This window comes from Topomyia yanbarensis, chromosome 3, assembly GCF_030247195.1.
Source record: "Topomyia yanbarensis strain Yona2022 chromosome 3, ASM3024719v1, whole genome shotgun sequence".
NCBI classification, from domain to species: Eukaryota; Metazoa; Arthropoda; class Insecta; order Diptera; family Culicidae; genus Topomyia; species Topomyia yanbarensis.
This window is the reverse complement of record NC_080672.1, coordinates 293,395,326-293,410,535: the sequence shown is the minus strand read 5'-3', so window position 1 is coordinate 293,410,535 and position 15,210 is coordinate 293,395,326. Positions and strand designations below refer to the sequence as shown.

The 15,210-nt window shown below is 37.9% G+C and overlaps 1 protein-coding gene across 2 annotated transcripts in view; it reads left to right on the top strand.

Moving 5' to 3' along the window:
- LOC131691565 (syntaxin-10) overlaps positions 1–14,167 on the top strand; it is a 28,432-nt gene extending 14,265 nt beyond the window's left edge. For both annotated transcript variants that reach the window (XM_058978081.1, XM_058978080.1), the window contains exons 2-5: positions 3,112–3,281; positions 3,394–3,985; positions 4,205–4,299; positions 12,930–14,167. In XM_058978081.1, the coding sequence (XP_058834064.1) occupies positions 3,492–3,985; positions 4,205–4,299; positions 12,930–13,006 (666 nt within the window). In that variant the 5' untranslated portion in view covers positions 3,112–3,281; positions 3,394–3,491 and the 3' untranslated portion in view covers positions 13,007–14,167. The remainder of the gene's footprint in view (positions 1–3,111; positions 3,282–3,393; positions 3,986–4,204; positions 4,300–12,929) is intronic.
- Positions 14,168–15,210: the final 1,043 nt, after the last annotated feature.

The window sequence follows — 15,210 nt, the reverse complement described above, 5'->3', positions numbered from 1 at the left end:
GGATAAATATTTCTTACGTCCTTTTTGGGCAGATATTATTTTTGTGAAACCATAAAATACCTTCACTCATCTCTACCTTCGGTCCTAGCATCCTAGGTTGACCCAATAAAAATTACGCTTATATCCACTAGACAACACGTTTCATGGCGATAGGACCGGGAACTCTACGGATATGGGAGAACTCATTCTCCTCTAGCATGAGAACGTACACTGAAAATTAAGTGTCAGATACATATACATACGCGATCATACAAGAATATACGCAAATATGCGAAGGGACACACGGTTTTAAAATCGAATTTATACACGCTAGCACACGCGACGTACAAACGTCCACGCTGCAAACCAACGCTCACGCGATCGAACACGTTAACTACCAAACGCACGAGCCTTTCGCGATGATGCTCAAAAACGAACACGCAATCGCGATCGTCAAAGATTTCGCAAATACAAAAATGATTTAGCGAGCGCTGCAGCACTTACAATCTGATTAACGCGGTCTCAAGCGCGCACAAATAAACGCTCATTTCCACGCGATCGTGAAGTCCCTACCCGAGCAGAGTCTGATAACAAATGGAGAACTAAACTTGATGTTGTGATGTAGTAGGTAATGATTGCTCAGGTTGTTGTCATTTTGGTCGTTTTAACGGTTAAAAAATCAAGATCGAAAGCAGAAAAATTGTCCTATGACATCAAACAGATAACTATTTATGCTAGCAGTGAAAGCATATTGAAAACTCATTGAGATGTTGAAATATTTCATTGATAACAAAATAAGTAATCAATTCGATGTTTGTCAAACAAATAGAAACATTTTTTTTCTAAAAAACGCAAAGCATGTACTAAGCACATCAAAATGAGATCATAATGGTGTCATATCTGAAGAAACTTAAACCGATATCAAAACAAGATTTAAATTTGATGCCTTATATCAAAAGATGTTATCTATTTGCTGTAATTTTGATGTTTGACTTTGCTCGGGTACCGCACATCTGAACCGTACACTTAATATCACAATCAGAACCACGACCCGCTGCAATTAGTCTTAAGCAGTGTTTAAGTCGGTGACATCTCCCGTCTGCTCGTTGTAGTGGGTGATTCCGAGAACCTAGTTCTATAGCTCCACTAGGACAACTCTTGAAAAAAGAAGCAATGTTGTGTCGATTTTTATGCTATTTTCAGTTTTTTCGACTATAAAGTGTGCCGAAAAAAGTTTTAAGCTATAGATAAAAAATTACGGAAGATAGATTTCCGGCCGTGGACCCTCTCCAAAAAACGCGCCTTCGGGAAAATGTGGCACAGGCGCCATCTTGTGGCAAAATTACTCAAAAAAAAACTATGTTTTGCGCTTCACGACTAGTTTTATAAGTCTTATTTTACAAGGTCGCGATCATCTTTTTATTGCGTCAAGAAACATATCCGAAACATGCCTATTTTTTCGTGTTCTACAGATATGCATTTCCTTATCCAGTGTTCTAGTGAGTGAAATTTACCTCCTCGTCTGCAATTATAGTGAGTGAATCTGACAGGGAGCTCTTCCGAGATTCCAGCTCCAGTTGGATCACTAACAAATAAATGAATTGAAATTTACTTTTATCCATACAACTGTGGCCAACCCTTTTAAATTTAACCAAACTTGGTAGGGGAATTGTGGGAAAAACCGACACTGTGGGTAAAACCGACACCCCATAACTTTCCCTAAAAATCAAATTTTTATTCATATCATAATGACACTTTATTATTAGTATGATTATGTAGAGCATTTGAAGACAAATTGGATTTACGTTAGTACGCCGAATGTTATAAAAATAAACAAAACATACGACAGTAGCTTTCTTACTAGTCTGGATGTAAAATTTTGTTGGTAGATTTTAAGGTTTTAACCGAACAAAAGCTTTTCAAATCATCACATTTTTCAGTACCTATTATTATCGGCCTTTCCTATGATCAACTGGGTGCATTGAAGACGAGTTTGAGAAATTCAATATTTTTACTCGCTTTTTAAAAAAATGTGCGCTGTTGGGGTAAAACCGACACCCTTTGGTTAGGGTAATACCGACACGCTGTTAAGATGGTTGTGTTTACATGTGGTTCATTACAAAAGGCTGGGGATCTTTGTGACACTTCAATTACACTATTAGCACACAATATTAATAGCTGAAATACACAGAAATACTTTTATTGTGTTTATTTCTTATAAGTCTCTTTAACAATAAAAAAAATACTGCTTTTGCTTATTAGATTCTATCGAAGCTTTTGCTATTTCTCCAAAAAGCTCCTCAAACCGAAATTCTAGTGTTCTTGGTTTGTCATAGATATACTTTATCACAATGAGACAATGATCTTTTGTATAACCTGGTAGATCGTTGATGATCAGAATTAAAAAAATCAAGGCTGGAAATGGTAGTTTTACTAAGAAGTGTGCGCCACTTATAAGTGAATGAATCCGATTAGCAGAATGTAGAACATTTGCAAATCTTCTCTTACGAAATACAATGACACTGAAAGTTGCAATGATGTGCGTAAGGATTGTTTGGAAATACCCTTAATAAGAAATTATCCTATATCATAAAATACTCTTCTTTATAGCACTACGCTTTAGAACTCTCTTCTCCTCACTACATAATAAAATTAAGAAAAGCACATATTTGTATCTCACATACTCACACTGTATTACTCAGGCATACATCACATTTTTTAAAAATACAAACATTTTAATAAAGTGGAGACAAACTAAATTAAAGTGGGTCTCGGTCTTACCCCTATGGGGTGTCGGTTTTACCCGCAGTGCCTACAAAAAGTCACTTTGTTTGCCAAGTTTTGCAACCAATATTTTTTAATAAAATAATTTTTTTGAGGCGCTGACAAAATTAAGCCTGGTTAAGAATTTTCAGAACACAGAAGAATAATTCTGTGTAGAAATTATAATTTTATTGGTTTCGTGGCAACCCAGAAAAAGTGTTAAGCTTAAGGTGTCGGTTTTAACCATAATTCCCCTAATATTAGTTTGTATATGGGAATGTCATAATTACACAATACTATGTGGATCTTGTTTGAAAAACGTACAAAGTATGTAACGCCAAAGTTATTTTGTGTTTCCAATAATTTCAGCGAAGTATTCAAGGCGCTGAACAAGACACGTGGACTGTACCTTCGGTGGCGGGAGCTAAACGATGCACACTCCGGTGGCACAACAGCAGAAGCTGAATGGACCACAACGGAACTGAAAAATTCCCTGCGTAGTATCGAATGGGATCTTGAAGATCTCGAGGACACTATCAATATCCTTTTGAAAAAATTAATGATTTTTTTCTAGCAGTGAAATTAGTTAGCAATTAATACGCTTCCATCGAATTCAAACATGTATAGTTTCCTTAACCACCCTTCCATTACGTATTGTAGAAAAGAATCCTAGCAAATTTAAAATCGACAACAAGGAACTATCCAGCCGGCGACAGTTCATTGATGCCACCCGCGATGAGGTCAAGTCGATGAAAGATCGCATGAGCATCAACCGAAATAGTGATCGGGACATAACTGCAAGGCAACCCTTACTAGATAGCTGTGAGCACGGATCTACGCAAAACCAAGCGAGCAAGAACTTCATCAACAACAACTGTATAATCGGTAGTGGTCATAACGGCGGAACGCACATTGGCAGCAATTTGAACAACAACAATCTTAATTTAGCCGGTACTGGTAAGCACCTGATCAGCTCGGCTGGAGCAGCAATGGCGTCGTCACGGCATAGTGGTGCCAAGTATTCCAAGCTGGAAAACAACCTGGACGACAGTCCGACTCATTATGCACCTTCTTCCTCTTCGGTACTTGACGGCGGATCGAATCGATTTGTGGAGGACACGCTTGCTACTCAGCAGCGAATACTGTCAACCCAGGATGAACAGTTGGATGTGATCAGTGATTCGATTGGCACACTGAAAACGGTGTCGCGCCAAATCGGCATCGAATTAGATGAACAGGCCGTGTAAGTAGTCCACGGCTGGGGCGGGACTCGCGGATAGATGTTTTCTTTTTTCTGTTCTTTTTATCTTTATTTCGCATAGCCTCTCATTTTGCCTTACACATTTTAACTGAACTGGCTGAATCTGACGTTAGGTTTTTTTTTCGTATCCTCGCGTCCCGTCACAGGTACACAGAATTGACACATTGCATTTTACTTATATGTTTATCTGATTTACTGCAGGATGCTTGATGAATTTGGAAACGAGTTGGAGCAAACAGAATCCAAATTGGACTCAACCATGAAGAAAGTCGCCAAAGTATTGCACATGACTAATGGTAAGTTTATTCTCCTGTTTATATTTGAAGCCGCTATTACTTTTATTTTATTTATTTGTGTAGGCTAGTTAAAGTGATCGATCGGATAGTTTTGTCTTGATTAACCACAAACTACTCCAGTATTTTACGGAGAAGATATATAAATTTTATTTATATGATTTCAAGACAGGCCATTCAAGGCAAGATCAAATTTTGAACGAAATATCCAACGAGTTAAATACTCGGCATTTCTCCTTCACAATTTATTCTTATGAAGAGAAAAGCTAACGGCTCCAATATGCCACCCGCCATAATGCTTTGGAATTATCCAAGAGCTTGATTTAATCCATTTTAACCGTAATGAGGTTAATAATTTGAGTGTTAGAAAAAGCACGTCTTATCTTCCACGTGCGAGTTAGATGGGAACATTATTGACGACATGGGATAGAATTTAAAATCTAACCCACTGTCGTAGGTGCCAGGGCTTTGGGCATATCATAAAAAATTGTCATTTGGATTCCAAATGTATGATCTACGGTGGTAAATCCTACATAAAGGCCGCTTGTCCGGTGAAAGACACCACAAAAAATTCCAAATGAGCTAATGCTTCTTATGCTTCAGTGACAGGTAACACGGCGAATGTCGTTTATGCTGGACGCGAAACTTAGTCAGGTTTAACCACTACTGCTGTCACAATGTATGAACTGACAGCGTTTGGAGTTAGAACCTAGCTCAGTTTTGGGGTAAAACAAAAACACCATAAAAGAACGATGATTTTCACACGTTTCCTTTGCTTCAACCGATCTAGGTAGTATTGTGGAGGAAAAATTGAATTTCTTGCAGCAATCAATGTTTCAATTGATGACTGCAATGTTAAACTCTACCTACATGCTTGAAGCTTTTTAAACTATTTGGGAATTTGCTAACAAAATTGTAATGAATTTAAAGAGGAATCATACGAAAATCCGTTCGTTCTGATGAAACTTTACACGGTTCGCCGGCATGGAAAACTAGACATTTTCCGCAGTTAAAAACATTTCGACGAACGTTTTTTCTGAAAAGTTAAGGTTAATAGGATTATGTTGGTGGACGAGTTACGAGGAAATGAATACTTCTGTACGAATTAAATATACACTGAAAAAATGTGTCATTTTTCACAAAAACTAAAATTTATGTTAAAAATTTAAATAGCAAAAAAAAAATTTTTTTTTGCATTTTGTGTATTTTATCAATAAAAACCTAAAGGGACGAGAAACAGTTTGAATGTGATTGCATGATGGAAAAATTATTGGTAAAAAGTTCTTCTAACAATAACTTTATACGTTTTCAAATTTCACACTAATTAAAACTCTAATTTTATTACAGAATATGATTTTAAGTATTATTTTAAATCAAAATGCATTTAACAAAAATCTTCAAAAATGTGATAGTTGTCGAGTTATTTGGAATTTGGCACCAACAGAAACAATTAATTCATGTAATTATGCCCTTTTAAAAGTTATTCGCATTTCCCTATCATAAAATGTCAACGATCTAATGTTTATCGTTTTGAAGACGCAAAAGAAACTTGTTGAGTGTATTTGGATCATAGAGAAGCTTTCAATAAAATAGTTCCAAACAACAACTTTTCACATATTCTTATTATTCATATTATTTGCAGCCAAAATACAGTTTTCTTTTTAAATATGATTCTAAACGCCATATCAAATAAAAATGGTCATGGTAAAATTTTTCTAAAATGCAGAAGTGCTCGAGATATTTTAAATTTTGGTTTAACAGAACAATTATTTTGTTTTATTACGACCTTTTCATAAATTATTCGCGTTTTTCTATCAACAACAATAGAGTTTTCAAAAGGCCCATAAAAATTTCTGCAATAGAGTAAAGAAGTATGTATCCCATGTAACTCTTTCTCAGATAGTTTTGCTATTTATTCAGCAATCAAGCAATTTTTTTGAAAGCAATGCACGCAGAAACGTCTACACCCTTTTAAAAAATTGTATCATATATCGTCGCTGTTGTGCTATCTTATGACAAAGGCCTTTTTGGGGTAAACTGAGTTAGATATGCCACATTACTTGTTTGAAAAATCTCTACAAAGTGGCGTTTTCAGAATTTTGAAATTCTACTTAGTTACTTAGATATAGCGAGAAACATGATGAGAAATTGTGAGTTTTTTGCTTCAAATCACTGTATCTAGGGATTGCTCAAGTTATATTGAAGTTTTAGATGTTTTTATATGTGGAAATGTCTGAGGAACACAATGGCATAAACATTTTCAAAAGAAAATTACACAAGTTGTGAGAAAAATACAGTTTTAGTTTTGAACTAGAAATAAAGGATATTTGGCAACACTGTAACCAAAAATAACATTTTCTAGATTCCCCGACTCATTTCCTTCAAAATGCATTTCACCGATTGTTTATAGACCATATGAACGCAAAGATATGAATAAAAGTTGAAAATTGATGATTTTTTTCAATGGAAAATTTTCCATGCACGATTATGACACGTCATACAAATTTTGTCATCAATACACGCCTATGACACGTGCGACTTTTGTTTACATTTATAGTAAAAACTCGCAACATAGTCAACCGATCTTCGTAATATTTGAGAGATTAATGCAGAATAGATAGAAGCATCAATTGTCTTCTTTGGATTGTTTATACCATTTATATCTCAAACTTTAAAAATCATTTTTCTCGAAATGTACTAAATGGCGCTTGTCATAAGATAGCACAACAGCGACGATATCAAAATATTGCAATTGGCAAAGAAAATCATGAAGGTTCATAAACCGAACACAACTGCTAAGTTTCGTTCGAATCGACCATGGTCATATTTTGCGGTCTGCCAGATTCTCATGGAATCCCTCTAAAGTTCAATAATGACTTATCATTTAAATTGTTTAAACTGGAGTGCTCGTTCAAGAAAACCGTGTGAAGACGAATTTTTCAACTTCTTGAGGATATATAATGTGCATATAGCCGTTGTGACCGAAACTTTTTTAAAACCAAATATTAAATTGAAGAGTAACGAATTTTGTTATTAATCGACTTGATCGAATTTTTGGATTCGGCGGAGGAATCGCAGTAGCGGTTAATCGCAGAATCAAACCGTCTCTTCACACTAAAGTGATCGAGAGTTTGGGTATCGAACTGATCTTAGTATCATTTTATTGCTGCAGCTTATTTGCCTTTTCAGTGCACTGGCGAGCAAATTAATTTCTTGAAAGAAGACTTACAAAAACTTACTAGAAATCGGTCATAATCGGTGATTTTAACACCTAACACCGATCCTGGAATAATACTCAAAGCAATTCCAATGGTAAACTACTTCTTAATGATTGCTCTGCTGGTTATTATTCACATTTGTAGCGAACTGATTACACATGCTAACTTTGATTCTGATCACCTTCCAGTAACTTTTTCACATTCTCAAGAAGCTGTTTCCAATTCCATTAGTTCAGTGTTTAATTATCACAAAGCGCATTGGGAAAGGTACAAAACTTATATTGAGTAAAATTTTAATCATGATCATGATTTATGATGATGATGATGGTCCCACCTTAATGAGTCATAATAATAATTATAATAGTCACCATCGCAGGTCAATTGGTCGGTGTTAAGTCAGACCGGACTAAGCCGCAAAATCATAAAAAATAAGATAATGACAACACTGGATAAAAAGTTGCTTCAGCTACATTTGACTTTTACTAGATTTGATATGTGTTATAGTAAGCAGGAGTTATGGCAAAAAATATTTTCAAATTATAACGTAAATGATGCGGCGATTCAAAGCTAAAAACTCATTTTTCTCGAAATCAATGCAATGTCACTTTGTCCGGTCTGACTTAATACTGATTAATTCGCCATGAAAATGTTGGATATATGAATTGGGAAAATGTTAATCGATGCAACAACAAATTGCACCAGATTTCTACATGATTTTGTAAAATAATAGAATCCGTTGACGAATTGATCGATTGCGTATATTTTCAATTTCATACACTACTGCATCCAAAATATCGATGTAAATTCGGTTACCCATATAAATCTATGAATTATCCTGTTGAATTATATAATTCCGTCGATTCACCAGGCTTTCCATTGCAACTGTTGCAATTGAAACATTGTGTGCCTATTATTTCAGCTACTGTGCAACATTGACCCACCACGACTGTGCCTTGGTTGAAAAATTTCATTTAAGCGACCATTATGACTAGAAAATAGAAAGGAGCATTCTATGTTGAAAAACCGACCAATTTATTTAATTATGCTCCAGATGGTCAAAACAAGGAAAATTGTCTGTCCGCAAGAATTATAACGAGTTTCTTTTCTAGTAATAATAATATTTGTTATTTTTGATATATTTAAACTTAGTTATATTTTTGTTTAGTTTGTCCCGATGGGTGTAGCGGGTTATAGCTAGCTGAATATAAAAAATAATGCGAATTTTAACTTGAAATAATTTGAAATAACTGCCAACTAGTTTCACAAAAAAATTGTTTTTAAAATAAGCAAACTCTTAGAAGTAAATTTAGCACTCAAAAGAAAATTAAAAACTCGCTTGTAATTTATTACCCTTGCTAAAATATGAGATGTTTGTGTTTACACGTGTTTATGTTTATGTTTATTGCCTTCACCAACAGGCCCCTTGACCCCAATGGTGGTTGCTTAAACTAATTACATTTTAAAATTGCCAACATTTTCGCTTTTATCGCATTCCGCGTCCGGTTGAAGTCAAAGGCCGTCGCCACACTGTTAAAAATTCGTTGGAGTCCGGTAACAGCGCTCTGGCAACCATAGTTGGTTCTCCTGAACGGAACTCGCAGAAGAGAGTTATTACGTAGAGCTCGAACGCGGGCTTGAAGGTGCTTGAAGATCCAGACGTCCGAGAATTGTAGGGCAATCCACTCTGGCCGAGAGTAAGTCCGAGACGACCAGGGCTCGAGAGCAGTCTCTCCAAATGCTGAGTGTGTCGAGGTGTATTAGCTGGCAACGGTTTTCATAGCTCGGCAGCTGAAATCTGTTTCGCCATGGGAGATGACGAAGGGCGAAGCGTATGAACCTGCGATGAACAGCCTCGATTCTGTCAATCCCGTTCTGGTAGTACGAATTCCAAACAGCTGAACAATATTCTAACGTTGAGCGGACCAACGCGCAGTAAAGCGATTTAAGACAATATACGTCCCTGAAGTTTTTCGCTATTCGGAAGATGAACCCAAGCTGTCGTGATGTCTTATCCACGATATGTAGTTTGAACGTTAATGCAGAATCCACAATGACTCCGAGATCCTTGATGTGAGAGTGTCTTGGAATGCTCGAGCCGAAGAAATGGTAGTTAAACTGAGTCGGGTGGCGTTTCCGCGTGAACGTAACGATTGAGCATTTGCTCGGGTTTAAAACCATTATGTTTAGATCACACCACGTACTAAAGCTGTCCAGTTCCCTTTGAAGAAGCTCGGCATCGGTTTTATCCCATATTTGTTGAAAAATTTTCATGTCGTCGGCGAAAGAAAGGCGAGGTCCTTGTAATGTGATATTGACGTCATTAAAGAAGAGGAGGAATATTACTGGACCGAGATGGCTTCCTTGTGGTATGCCGAATGTAGCGAAGAATGGTGCAGATAGACAGTCCTTAATGCTGATTTGGAGTTGCCTTCCATCGAGGTAGGAACGAAACCTGCGCAGAAGTTGTCCATGAATACCGAGTTTGTCCAGCTTCGCTATTGCGATATCATGGTTGATTTTGTCGAAGGCCGCAGATAGATTCATATAAATAGCATCGGTTTGCAATCCGTCAGCGAATCCATCCATTACATATGTTGTGAACGAGAGCAGGTTTGTCGTTGTCGATCGTTTAGGCATGAAACCGTGTTGATCATCTGCAATGTAGTGTTTGCAGTGAAAGAAAATAGGATCTAACACAACCAGCTCGAACAGTTTTGATATAGCACTTAAACACGAGATTCCCCGATAATTGTCAATGTTCGATTTGTTTTTTTATGAATTGGAAACATGTGCGCTTTTTTCCAGCAGGAAGGGAATGTACCAGTAGTAAGTGATAGCTCAAAGACTTGCCGAAGTGGTTCAACAATGATGCACTTTTTGACAAAAATCGAGGGAACACCATCTGGATCCGGGGAACAAGATGCTTTCAGTTTGGCATTTGCTGCAAGAATGGCAGCATTATCGACACAAATTCGGTCGATGGTTCGTCCTAGAGAAGGAGTTTAATTAGCGGCGGCAGCGCCTTGTTGCGGTGGCAGGCGCTCGTTGGAAAAAACGCTTGAAAATTTGTCAGAGAACAGTTGGAAAATTTCCTTAGTGTCGGTGCCTAAAACTCCATTAAACGACATACAAGATGGTAAACTGGATTCTTTTCGCTGCTCGTTAACATGCTTCCAGCACGACTTGGGCTTGGATTTCAGTTGACACTCGACGCAGATTTTAAACGTCGTATGCAGTCAGTCGATTTATTAGATCATCACGATTCAATTCATGCAAAATACCTGCTGGAAAAACCATCGGCTTAGCTGGATGGTGCTTTTGAAAAAGTGGCTGTGATTTTTTATCACACTACCACACCGAGCTGGGGTACGCAACACAACTGCGCAATGAAAAAACCACAGCCACTTTTTCAAAAGCACCATTTAGCTAAGCCGATGGTTTTTCCAGCAGGCATTTTGCATGAATTGAATCGTGATGATCTAATAAATCGACTGATATTCTTATTTTAGAGTTTTAAAAAGGTTTAAATGGATAATCCGGTGGAAAAGCTGAACACAATTTTTCCTACGCACACTACCAAGCGTTCAATTCTAACACATGCTTAAAAAAGGTAACTTGAACCTTAATTGCCAGGGAGGGTGTTGATCGGTACTAATTGTTCGTTTTGACACATGGCGGTCGATAAGGTAGTTAAGAATACTAGAAAACGTCATCGCTGCTTCATTCGCGTCGTCATTGTTAATGTTTTCTTCCCAGTTTATATCCAACAGCAACGATGCTGTCGTAGTCAGCGTTTTTAAAATCGTAGACGATAGAGTTTGAGACGTCTTCAAAATTCACTCCTAGGTTACCAGCGAATACAAGATGTAGTGGGGGATGATGACGCACCTGCTTGACTAAAGGAGTCGGTGCAGTGCAGCAGTACGGAGCGCAGTCCCGGGCACTTACAAAGCAGAGCTCCAATCTACGTCCATTCTCGTTGGTGACATTATTAATTTGCCGAAGAGTTGCGCTGCTGTAGTTGTCCAAAATACAACTGGCATTGTTAATAAGCGCAGATTTTTCGATATCCAATCGTAGAAAACCATTACTTGCCTGGCACCACGTCAAGCCAGTTAAGTTGAAGTCGCTCAGTATAACAATATCATCAGACGGGGCGGCGATGGAGCGAATAAAAGAAACGGAGGAAAGATGTACATCGATCAGGCTGGAATCACGAATTCTGTCAGATGGAAAATACACAACACACAGGAACAGATTGCGATCGGCAAGTATCACTGATATCCACACTTGCTCGGAGCTCGCCCGCCGGTCATCGTTGATCACTCGGGCTTTTATACCATGGCGAACGGCGATAAGCACACCACCGCCTGATGTCTTGTGGCTGTTGAGGGCAGTGCCGTCACAGCGGTAGACATCGAATGTTGAACCAAAGACCTGGCGAGACAGAGTACGGTTGTCGAGCCACGTCTCGGTCAAGGCGATAACGTCGTAACAGCAACCCGTGGTCGCGAGCAAATAGCTGTACGTTGAAGAATTTAAGCCACCAACATTCTGGTAGTAAACCTCGATGTCGTTGGAGGACGGATCAGGTTCAGCAGAGAGCGAAGCCATGTTGCCGTGTAGGAAGATCCTTTCGTCAATCCCACGAACAGTATCGGAACGGTTCACGGTCGGAACGGATCGAGGGCTTCCATAGTGTCAACTGCGGTGCGTCCCAGTATGCGTTGAAACCCGATGGCGGAATGCGGAGAGCAGGAACGGGGTGGTAGCAGCTTACGGCAAGAGTCGTACGATGAGCTAGAAGCGTGAATCGGCTCAACCGTTGTATCGTATCAATTTGTATAATACTTGCCGAGAAAGGCGGCTTGGAAGGCCCTTTCTCCACCCACACATGCAGGACCGGGACGACTGCTGAACGCTGGCGGCAAGGGCTCGACTGTAGCGGGGGGATCGAGGGCTTCCATAGTACCAACTGCGCTGCATTCCAGATCTTATTCATTTTATAAAAATAGACACTTTACGTAGCTTGGTAAAAATAAGGTAAAGTCAAATTTAGGTTTTTTGTAGTTTTTTTTTATCCAAAAACCGAACAATATACTCAAAAAGAATAACAAACAAGTAATTTTATAAGTTTAGAGTAAAACTCATTTCAAATTGAAATGATTCGGTAGACTATTCCGGTTAAATACGCGATCTACGAAAAAAGTTTCGAGTGATCAAAGTCACCGGTTTACGGTACTCTTGAAGACAAATCAGCCGGGCCATATTCTCCAACTCAATTCATCGAGCAGAATCGATACCGTTACAATCTTAAATATTTTAGTAGTTGTACAACCTTTCTGAAGACATGATAGATATGACTTTGACGTAAAATACGTTTTACATTTCTTATTTATTTTCCTTCTATTGCAGACCGCCGACAGTGGATGGCGATCGTTATACTGTCTATTGCACTGGTAGTTGTGATAATTTTCTACATCATCCTTTAAGCGAGTCTAGTTCCAAGCAGAAATAGATAATGCAACAGTGCGTATATAGATGGAATTATATGTGGGTTTGATCATATGGAGATACACTTATCTAGTAGACAGATTTTCAAGGCAGACAGGCAGAGTTTGGAACAGCTAGGAAGCAACGACTGATTCTCGTTTGAAAATAAACATTTGGTACGTGAATCAAAAGTAGTCTGCATATTTTTTATCCTGTGAATGTAGTCAAAGGAAAGATCGGTTGTCCTCAAAATAGGATAAATAATGTATAGGACTTGCGCAAAGTGCTGTGAACATAACGAAATAGACGGGCCATCTAAACTATTAGGTTTTGCAGCAGACACCGAATATCAGTCAGCGAAAATTGTATAGATCGTAAAAGTAGTATTTATCTGTTGAGAGTAGACAGTAGTGATAATCAAACCAAATAAATTAAATCCAGAATGTAAATATACAGTATGTTTATCATAGTAAGTCTCAGATTTCAGTTCTAAGTTGTGGATGAGAAAATTATTTATTTGAATAAAGGTATAAACGCATTCAGGATAAAATATATAAACCTTCATAATGGTTAACTTTCGAATTTCTCTTGTGAAGTTGGTGTAGTAAACTTTGATCTAATTTATTTATAGTTGCATTATCAAACCAATACGCCGACACTCGAATTATCAATTCTCTCTTTTCCAAATATTCAACATAAAGAATTCCTTCATTGAATGGCCGATAGAAAAAAAAACTAGTTTATCTATACAAGGGACAAAGCGGGATGCGATTAAAGAGATTTATATTTTCATATTATCCTTGTAAATTTTATTTTCTATAATACAATTAGCGGAACGAGAGTAGTAACAGTAAATTTTATGTCTTATGTCTATATTCATAATTGACTCTATTCAAAGCCAATCTATTATTTTCAAGTAGAGTTGCTCAGATGACGGTTAACTACTTCAAATTGTTTCCAGAGCGTAGTATCCACTGGGCAACCCTGGATCTAGCGACAACAGTCTGAGCTATGCAAACGTGATTAATCTAAGTTAGTCATCACAAGGAATATAATATCCAGAGTAGAAGTGAGAGAGATGATTACCAATTGACGTGGAGTTTTAGTGTTCACCTTTATTGAAATTTAGCAAATGTGAAATAAAGTACATTGAAAATTCATTTCCTTTGTTCTTGCATTTCTCAGCATGAACAGCATGAGTATGATGACCGTACAATTCGTAATTGCTACTCTGTGATTGACCAGAACAAGCCAAATTGCACAAAAAATTAACGAATGGGGGCTGGGAGTAGCTATCCATTCTCAATGTGCACGTTTCGAGAGCTCTATACTTTGAAATATCAACAACGGGGCCGGCTACGTCTTCACAGTTGTCGGGGCAGAATGTTATGGCATATTCGTTTTTGACAGTGCACTACACCGGTGTAGTCGGTGCTACACTCATTCAAACTTGGGTGTAATCAGTCTATCTCTTTCTTTGTACTACACCGGTGTAGCACCAAGAAGAAACGAAAACGCCATTAATGTAACAAACGTTGTTATGGAGACCAAGGTGCTTATAGTTCTAAGGTGATTCGTCTTTGGCAGTAACTAGGTGAGGAGTGAGCAGGCTGCGAGGAAAAAAATGACAGCGAACAACTTTGTTTACCCACTGAAATCCAAGCAAACATATGGAGAGAACTAGTAAACAATGTTGTTAGCTGTCGTTTCTAAAACCAACATGGCTGATCGGCGTTTTTGAGAATCGTATCACCTGAGAATAAAAACTCCTTGATGGAGACCGTGCAAAAAAAAATTATTGGTCCGAAAATATTTCTTTATCGCAATAACAGTAAATTTTTGCTTTCAATAAACATTTTTAATTTCAGTAATTTTGTTTAAATTTCAATAAAATATTTATAATTTATTTGCATGCCGAGGCCATTGCGGATTGGTTTTCCACCGCACTTGTATGCCCGGTATGCAGCAATCCACACTAGACTATTTGTCTAGCTTCAACAATAATCTGTACTGGCTGTGTGACGATTGTGTTTGCTGCTTCAACATATGGGTGCATGAATCCGATTCCGCTGCTCCTATCGTGGAAACAAAGAAGTTATGTGAGGCAGTAGACAATCTAAACGCGGTAGTCTCAAATCTCTCGAGACGCATTAAACCTCACCTTCCGGCTAATTCTGCCTCTGTAGCTCAAAGGGGGCTGTTT